This window comes from Chiloscyllium plagiosum, unplaced genomic scaffold (genome assembly GCF_037043375.1).
Source record: "Chiloscyllium plagiosum isolate Xiang-an unplaced genomic scaffold, Cpla_swu_hap1 HiC_scaffold_17, whole genome shotgun sequence".
NCBI lineage: Eukaryota > Metazoa > Chordata > Chondrichthyes > Orectolobiformes > Hemiscylliidae > Chiloscyllium > Chiloscyllium plagiosum.
Window position 1 is genome coordinate 35,834,323 of NW_028270155.1, and position 9,877 is coordinate 35,844,199.

The 9,877-nt window shown below is 37.8% G+C and overlaps 1 protein-coding gene across 2 annotated transcripts in view; it reads left to right on the plus strand.

The window, feature by feature from the left end:
* ca5a (carbonic anhydrase 5a) overlaps positions 1 to 9,458 on the plus strand; it is a 45,348-nt gene extending 35,890 nt beyond the window's left edge. For both annotated transcript variants that reach the window (XM_043706812.2, XM_043706811.2), the window contains one exon: positions 7,246 to 9,458. In XM_043706812.2, coding sequence (XP_043562747.1) covers positions 7,246 to 7,389 — 144 coding nt within the window. In that variant the 3' untranslated portion in view covers positions 7,390 to 9,458. The remainder of the gene's footprint in view (positions 1 to 7,245) is intronic.
* The last annotated feature ends 419 nt before the right edge of the window (positions 9,459 to 9,877 follow it).

Below are 9,877 nucleotides of genomic sequence, written 5' to 3' on the forward strand. Positions count from 1 at the left end.
TATGATCATGGGTGATCTTATCTCTGCTTTAGCTCCACTTTTTTGCCCACTGCATAGCCCTTCAACACATTAACAAATGAAGAAAATGTCTATTGTCTCCTTAAATCTACTCATGTTCTGCATCCATCCTCTCTGTTTGAGAGAACCATTTTCTTATCTCTGGTTTAAATCTTCTACCCTTTAACCTAAGACTTTGACCTCTCATTCAAGATTATCCAACAAAAGGAAATATCCTGGTCTACTTTGTGCATTCCCTTTAGCATCTTGTATACCTTAAGCAAGGATTTCTCCAAATGTGTGGTATATAGTCAGTATTCATGTTGCATTAGGATAGTGGAAGTCTGGCTGGGATCTAGTGCCCCTATCTCCCAAAATAGGCACCCTTGATTATCAAAGACAATATTTTAATGTATTTTAAATGTTGTAACTGTGCCATATCCATCACTTCCTTTAGAAGTTCATTCCACCCACGAACCACTGTGTGTGTAAAAAAAAAAAAAAATTAAAAAAAAATTGCCCCCATGTAGAACGTTGCAATGCAGTTCAGGCCCTTCAGCTCTCGATGTTGCGCCAACTTGTGAAATTAACCTGATGACCATCTAACCTACACTGTTCCATTAATATCCGTGTATGTCCAATGCCCATTTAAATGCCCTCAATGTCGGCGAGTCTACTACTGTTCCAGGCAGGCCCCTATTACTCTGTAAAGAAACTACCCCGATATCTGTCCTAAATCTATGTCCCCTTGTGTTAGCCTTCACCATCCAAGGAAGAAAGCTCTCACTGTCCACCCTATCTAACCCTCAGATTATCTTGTATGTCTCAATTAAGTCGCCTCTCAACCTTCTTCTCTCCAATGAAAACAGCCTCCATTCCCTCAGCCCTTCCTCGTAAAACCTTCCTTCCATATCAGGCAACATCTTAGTAAATAAATCTCCTCTGAACCCTTTCGAAAGCTTCCACATCCTTCCTTGAATGTGGTGACCAGAACTATACACAGTACTTCAGCTGCGGCCTTACCTTGTACAGCTGAAGCACGATCTCGTGGCTCCGAAATTCAATCCCCCGACCATTAAACGCCAACACACCATATGCCTCCTTAACAACCTTATCAATATTAGTAGCAACTTTCAGGGGTTTATGCACCTGGACATCGAGATCTCTCTGTTCATATACACTGTCAATAATTTTACCATTAGCCTAGTACTCTGCATTTTTGTTACTTCTTCCAAAGCGAACTTCACAGTTTTTCACATTTGCCACTTCTCAGCCCAACACTGCATCTTATCTATGTCCCTCTGTAACCCACAACTCTGCCTACCTTAGTGTCATCTACAAATTTACTAACCCATCCTTCCAAGCCCATATCCAAATCATTTATAAAAATGACAAACAGCAGTGGCGCCAAAACAGATCCTTGCCCCACACCACTGGTAACTGAGCTCCAGGATGAACATTTCGCATCAACCACCACCCTCTCTCCTTTCAGCTAGCTAATCTCTGATCCAAACTGCTAAATCACCCTCAATCCCGAAACTCTGTATTTTGTGCGATAGCCTGCTGTGTGGAACCTTATTAAATGCCTTACTGAAGTCCATATAGACCACATCAACTTTCATTCTGTGTGTTTTCACCATCTAGTTCCTCTGGGAAGGAGAAGAGATTTCTAAGTGATATATAAATTAGGCATATTTTGCTAATGAGAAGCAAACGTATAGAAATAAGTCTTTCTTGGGAATTTTCTTTTTCTCAAATGTGATGATGTTGCTCCTTCAACAAGGTTACATTGTCCTTTTTTCTTCAGAAGGGTCATAAATGCATAGTTGCCGAGAGGTCTGGCTTGGGTGAGTTTTAGGGCCAATTTGATTATAACTAACAGATACTGCATCAGTAAAAAGGCTTTCAAGTTTTTTTAGAAATGCTTGTACAATGAAGGAGGAGTGGCCAGTTCTCCTAGCTTAGTTTTTCTCTGGTTTGGTTTGGTTTTAGCCAGCAGTCAGTTTTGAAGCTGCTGGACCCAAAGAAGCAGGTCCATGCTGATCCTCCCTCTCTCTGACATCTCTCCTGTAAGACCCTGTGTTTGATTTTTCCTTTTTTTGGCAAGGAGTGTTTACAGGGATTGTTGCAAGTATTTTGAACAGCATCATTAACTTGGGATAATCTGTTGCGCTTTTGCATGGATTAAGTTATTCTGTACTCTGTTTTCTTTTGTTTGAGTTTCATTTGGTAATTTTGCAAATTCTCTTTAGTATAAAACTAAGTGGTTGGGCCAGCTGCATCACTCCTGGAATATCCACTATACACCTGCTTAAAACAACTAGCAAAGTTAGGGTCTGGTCTACTTTCTTGAAATGTTTTGAGGGGCTCTGGCCTGTTCCATAACACAAAGTAAATACCAATTATTTTCCATTTTTTGCACTATTCTTCCAACGTTCTCACCTTTACTCATGTTACTGAAGGGAGTAGAAGATTCTGCCCTAACATTTTTTTCCTAAATTGGCTTTGTATTTTGGCTCTTCCAGAGATATTGTGTTGTTTGTGAGTGACCATCTAACCCCTTAATGTCATTCATTTTCAGTTGTATGTTCATAACAGCAGACAACTTGCAACATAGATGGTGCATCTAAGACTCCCAAAGCTTATTACTGACTCTTCACCTTTGCAACTCGTTAATGTTGTGTCATTAGGCTTTGTTTTTAACCATGATGGTCACAGAACATTGCACATTATTCAGATAAATATGATTTGCCAGTTCCCTCCATAGAATCATACAGTACACAGCTTGAACAGGAGTTGAATCAGACCTTGGGTTTGAAATAACTCCACAGAACCCAGTATCCCATCACCAACTCACCCTTTATTCACAAATGAACAGCTCTTGACTGTAGTACTGCTTCATGCACAGTTAGGCACCAGAGTATCAGTATCTCTGTATTCACCCTTTTTAAATGTCAGATAGGGCTCCCTGATTGGGGCTGTTAATCTGGTCCAGTCAGGAAACTCCTACTCTGATGTCTAGCTGGTTAACCTTGTTACAATCAGTCCAAGGTGTATTCTGTTCATATTATGACATTTGCATGAAGGTAGTCTGTTGTCTATTTTGCAGCATTAGGATCACTCAATGTAAAATATATGTTTCTGAATTTGTTTCTTAGGAAAAATATAACTTGTTTTGGGCAAGCATTTAGAAACCCAATTTCACCAAAATCTTTGGGCACATTAATTTCAAGAAAGACTCTTTATTGATCCTTACAGTTAAAAGTTAAACTCCCCCAAGCATTGTACCCTTGGCATTTCCATGGGACTCACTTATCCTGATCTTCATTTGAGGTGCTTAAGTGCAAAATTAGTGGTCACTTCCTATCCAGCCTCAAGGTTGAGAGCAGTGAGAAGAATTGGAATGCAGGAGAAGTCCAATATTATCATAGAGTCATATAGTACAGAAATAGACCCTTCAGTCCAACTCAACTACGCCGAACAGACAACCCAATCTGACCTAGTCACACTTGCCAGTATTTGGCCCACATACCCCTACACCCTTCCTATTCATATACAAATCCAGATAGATTCTAAATGTTGTAATTGTACCTCCCTCCACCACTTCCTCTGGCAGCTCTCCATATACACACCACCCGCTGTGTGCAAAAGTTACCCCTCAAGTCCTATTTAAATACTCCAAAAGAAATTTTACAGTGCTTCTGACATTTGTTTTCTAGAAGTGTATATTTTATCCCACAATTATAAACCCAGTCAAAACTAAGCGTCTATCCATACTTGATACTTTGGCACAGTCCAACAACTTAAATGCCAGCAGATTAAGGAATTTCAAAATAAAATTTCTTCATTCTTGCATACAAACCTACTGAATTCCATATGTACTCTTCCACAGTACAATCTTCATTTTTTTAAAAAATTTGTCAAAATCTGGCTAAACCTCCTAAGCAATCAACAAATCACCTTTTTGATAAATTTTATCCAAAGATAGCAATCTGTCCAAACCTTCATCCATTTTATAACCACCAGGTACCAATTCTGAAGGTAAGTTTTCTTCTTGTTCTACTTTTGTAAGGTAATCAAAGTACTACAGCTTTACCTCATTTGCTCTTTGTTGAAGTAGCCATATGGACCTGGGTTACTACTTTATTCTTCTTTTGGTCATCAGGTTCACATTCAGAAAAAAAGAATTTGGTAATCATACCCTGAAACATTTTACATTTAACTGTATCATTCTTTGCAGCTGAAATTATACACCAGAAAACAAAGTTAAAAATCACACAACACCAGGTTATAGTCCCACAGGTTTAATTGGAAGTACACTAGCTTTCGGAGCGACGCTCCTTCATCAGATGATTGTGGAGGGCTCGATCGTAACACAGAATTTATAGCAAAAATTTGCAGTGTGATGTAACTGAAATTATACATTGAAAAATTGATTGTCCTTAAGCCTTTCATCTGTTAGAATACAGTGATAGTTTCACTTCTTTCATGTGTAAATCACAAAACCCTTTTTTAAAAGTTGCGTTCTCGGGTTAGCTGTTAACAATGGTGATAGCTAGACAATATGTTGAAGGTGTTAGCCCCCTGTGTTCTCTGTCTATGACCTGATTTTTAGATTGATTCTAATCTAAAAAGTGAGATAACAACAGAGTTTTACATAAATTCATGCAGTTTTTGAGCTCAGAGTTCTACATGAATGTATGCAGTTTTTGAGCAAAGTGCAATGTAACTCTGCAAGTACAAATTCACCACATAAAATATATGTGTGCATGTGGGTCTTTGTCTGTCTGTGTGTGTCTGTCTGGGGTGGGGGTTGTGTGTGTAGTGAGTGCAGAGTGTCCTAAGTCTGTGAGGGGGTGCATGTGTGGGAGTGTGTGTGTCTATAAGGGTGTGTGTGGGTGTCTGTGTGCATGTTTGTGTGTACCTGTGTCCGTGTGTGTGTGTGTGTGTGTGTGTGTGTGTGTGTTACAGGTGATCACCATTGCACTATACATACACACAAATATTCCTACACACACACATACACATGGACACAGGTACACACAGACACCCACACACACCCTTATAGACAAACACACTCCCACACATGCACCCCCTCACAGACTTAGGACACTCTGCACTCACTACACACACAACCCCCACCCCAGACAGACACACACACACAGACAAACAAAGACCCACATGCACACATATATATTTTATGTCGTGAATTTGTACTTGCAGTGTTACATTGCACTTTGCTCAAAAACTGCATGAATTCATGTAAAACTCTATTATCTCACTTTTTAGATTAGAATCAATATAAACATCATGGCATAGACAGAGAACACAGGGGGTTAACACCTTCAACATATTGTCTAGCTATCACCCATTGTTAACAGCTAACCCGAGAATGCAACTTTAAAAAAAAGGGTTTTGTGATTTAGATGTGAAAGAATTGCAACTATCACTGTATTCTAACAGGTGAAAGGCTTAAAGACAATCAATTTTTCAATGTATAATTTCAGTTACATCATACTGCAAATTTTTGCTATAAATTCTGTTAGGATTGAGCCCTCCTCAATCACCTGATGAAGGAGCATCGCTCCGAAAGCTAGTGTACTTCCAATTAAACTGTTGGACTATAACCTGGTGTTGTGTGATTTTTAACTTTGTACACCCCAGTCCAACACCGGCATCTCCAAATCATGACCAGAATACAAATGTTTTTAAACAGAGTCCAAGTTGACACTTTTTTAATGGACTGGTAAACTGAACTAAAGCTCTCATTAGATGCTCAGCCCTCTGATAACTAACTACCAATTTTTAAACAACCAATTCTCACCCAATTTAACCTTTATTAATACATCTATCATTCTACAAGATCTTAGGCATGCCTTTAAAGCTTATTTGTTGATTACCGTCTTAGGGACATCGCTTCTTACTGTCTCCTGATTCATTTTTGATGCATCAGTCACTTTGTAAGATCACTCATGTGTAACAGCTTTTGTGTGTATCAAATTGCCAGCGTTTTCCATCTTTACTGATGTGGTGGCATGTGTAATTTCTGTGTCCATTGAGTATATTTAGTGTAACCCCTAGTGATCCAATATCAGCCCAAGTGCACCAACTGATATATCCAAATATCTTGATACCTATCAATATCCTGTAATTACAAAATCACTGACTATACAATAACTTTTGATGCCTAAACAAATCTTACATTCAAAACAACTATATGAACTAATACACACTTACCTGTTACACACCAAACCGTGGCTAAATTTCTGAGTAACAGACATTTATCTGAAACTATTTCACCTTTGTTAGCCTAAGTTTATATTATCTCACATCATAAAACCAGCTATGAAACCATAAACCTTACTTCTGACCTGGACTGTATGACTGTCCTTCCTGACAGAAAGTGCTTTACAACTAACCCCAATTTAACAAAACATAATTTAATCCATTGTTTGGAGCTTCAGTAACACATTTTCAGCTCTGATCTCCAGCATCTGCAGTCCTCGCTTTCTCTTTTGGAGCTTCAGTAGTAAAGGACTCCCTCTTCCCTCCATTGGGCACCTCCTCTTCCCCCCCACTCTTTCTAAACCTTCTCCCCCACTCCATTACTGGGCCTTTCCATCAAGATTCCCATCTCTCTCTCTCTCGACACACACACCTGAATGACTCACCTCTGTACCATCATGAAACACTTCCTGGTTCTGGACTCAGATACTGGAGACTACTTATTGTCGCAACAGTGACCACTGCTACAGGTGGTCCTTGTGGGACTACAGACTACTGCCTGTTCTGATTGGCCCACAGTGGCAGGACATAATCCATTCATTTAGATGCAAGTCTAATAGTGTGTAATGGCTGAAGGACTGCTTGTGTTTCCACTGATTATGTGAGAGGTGTAGCAGGGAACTCTGCCACAGGTTAAATTTTACCCCTGGCAATAAATTACCAAATATCAGTGTGGTGTATCTGACCAGATTGTGAGTGCACGTGGTATTGTTTAATCTCTGCAGGCTGGTTACTGTCTTTACAAAAGCTTATTAGGTTCGCTAATTCTGTAAATAGTCTATGAAAGACCACAGGCATCTTCTTCTATTAGAGAGAAACAATCATGAGAGGCAAACTTCCATGAACTATCCCAGTTGGTATATGGCACATGTTTTTAACCTTCATTGTTGGTGCCATTTTGCACCACATACCAGCAATCTAACAAGTTGTGCTAACTTGTATAATTTATATTTTCTTTTACAGTTAGCTACGTTTCGCAGTTTGTTTTACACATCCACTGGGGAGAAGCAAAAGAATATGGTAGACAACTATCGACCAGTGCAGCCTTTACTGAAACGAACTGTATATTCAACCACCTCACCTTTCCAGAACAGTGTTTCCCAGTAGAATAATACATCTGATTCCAAGCACTGTTCAGGAGAAAATACTGAAGAGCCTTACATAATTTTAAGTACACTAATTTCTTCACTTTCAAGTCTGAGGGACCTGGAACATTTACATGCAGAAAAGGAGCTTTCAAAAACATAGATGGTTCAATCAATATGGGTGCTCTTTTATTATCCAGTGTAGTTAGAAAATGTGCAATTAGTGAGGTATTTCTTATGATGCAGTAGTGTTAAAATTTTATACAATTATTAGGTGCTTTTAATCATTCCTTTATCATTAATAGTGTATGTTTATGTAAGGAACATTAAATAAGTCTGTTTTTGTTTTCTTTTCAATGAAAGGTGATAATATACATTCCAGAACACTTAATCAGTAATTATTGTAATAAATATTTACACCTAGGATACTTTAATGGTGGCATGTATGTACATTTTTTATGGTTCTTACCTTGTTAAACATGAGACCAAAATAGAGTAGAACAATTGGTAATTAAAATAATAAATTCGGAGAGGTTTCATCATGCTATATGATGCTACAAACTGCTATGCAATGAGGTAACAACCTTCATATTAATAATCTATTAAAGCTGCTCGTGCATGATCTTCTTGCATTTTGCAACAAGTGCCTGATCTCAGCAATTACAGAAGGATAATTGCATATCAATATACCGGTGACACTTCTATATTGCTTCAGGTTGCCCTCCCAACAGTTAACACTGATTGTTCTGCAAGCTTAGGAAAGTTGAAGATGGGCAAGAATACAATAAGTTTACTATTTCTGTATCCCTAATAAAGTTCTGAGATGTCCAGGTACATGTAGAATTATGTTCAAGTTTGACATGGTGCAGAGATGTAATATTGAAGGTGTTCTTTAGTCCAACTAAATCAAATATTCAGATAACACTGACTTCTACTGTGCGATATAAGAATGCAAGGCCAACCACAGCCAGTGTACGGTTGGGTTAATTGCTGCCACTATCAACTTTTCTAATTGTATCTACGGGAACTACTTGGTCTAAAATAGGACACTGCTGACAAGAGGCTTTTGTCTTCAACTAGATGTCATTTATGGCATAATTAAAATTAGGTACAAGTTATTTCAGCAGGATAGATATTGTTACTAAGACTATTGGTAAATGCAGGATAACCAGTTGTCCACTTTGAGATCCTAAGAAATTTTCCCTTTCTCCATTCGAGTTCTGATCACATTATTAGGTTGAGCGGAGCTTAATGCAGACTACAACATTAACCCTTTGAGAAGGAGCCTTATACAACAGTAGGTATCTCATTTCTATCTCTGCCAGGAAAATCACCTTAATGCTACAGTAAATGTATCCTTTTGCTCACAGATGGAATACTACATAACAATAGGAATCAATAGGCAATAATCACCATTTTCTTCATAAACATGACATGACTGGAATGTTTAAACAATTGCTTACCCAAATGTTTTTTTCAGAACTTTTTGTTTTAAATTTGCATTTGAAATAACACTATCTCTTCCCGTCATCGCCTTGGGGAGTCTGTACCATACCATGCCCAGGCATTATAAAACACTTTTTGACTTAACACACACTAAGAGAATTAAAGATGGCAAAGGGAATTCATTTCAACAATGTGTTAAAAGGAACTTCTTTGTAAAGAAAAATAATAGATTTGGGCATGCATTTTCATGATTACGAGAAGGAATATCATCCATATCATTCTCTTCGATCTCCTAATGAAAATTTTGTAGGTACAAGACCATAACCCACAATAAACAAAACAATACTGAAAACGTAACAGCCAGAATTTGTTCAGATTTCTAGTTAAACCCAGTCATCAGAATAGCAAACACAAACCAGAATCTGAAATTTTTCTTTGTAAGATGTTACAAACACCCTGTTACGTGTTTATTCTGATATCAGACACTCTACAAATGTTTTGATACATATCTACTGAGTGTGTTTGAAAAAGTGATACAATGGCCAATAATAGAAATATACAAAACACTTCTGACTGTTGTTTTTAAAACTGTACAACTCGTGGTTTTACATTCACATGAAATAAACAAAAATCAAATATTAACAATATGGAGTGGTGTTTATGGGAAGTAACAATGGAGATTTTGCAGAGTAAAGTTGTCTCAATTTCTATTAATTTAACTTGATGCAATAGACCTTTACTTCCTGATAACTACTGCCTACAAGAATTTTTCCAAATTGGGGGAGTCCAGTTAGATGGCTGACCTGCAAAATCAATCCTGAAACAAAATAAAGGAGTACTGGTGTTCTTTACAAATAATGTAAATGCATGTATTTTTAGAAATTTTGATCTTTTTGAACAGCTGAGCTAGAATTAAAAAATACAAAGATTAAAGTTTTCCTTTTCAGTAAGAGTATTTATGAATCAATGTGTCTGTTGTTTAAATAATTTTCTTTTGTTTTACCTCCTCACCTGGCTCAGTGTGTAAATACCAACAATTTGTATTTAAATGGTGTTTCTAATGT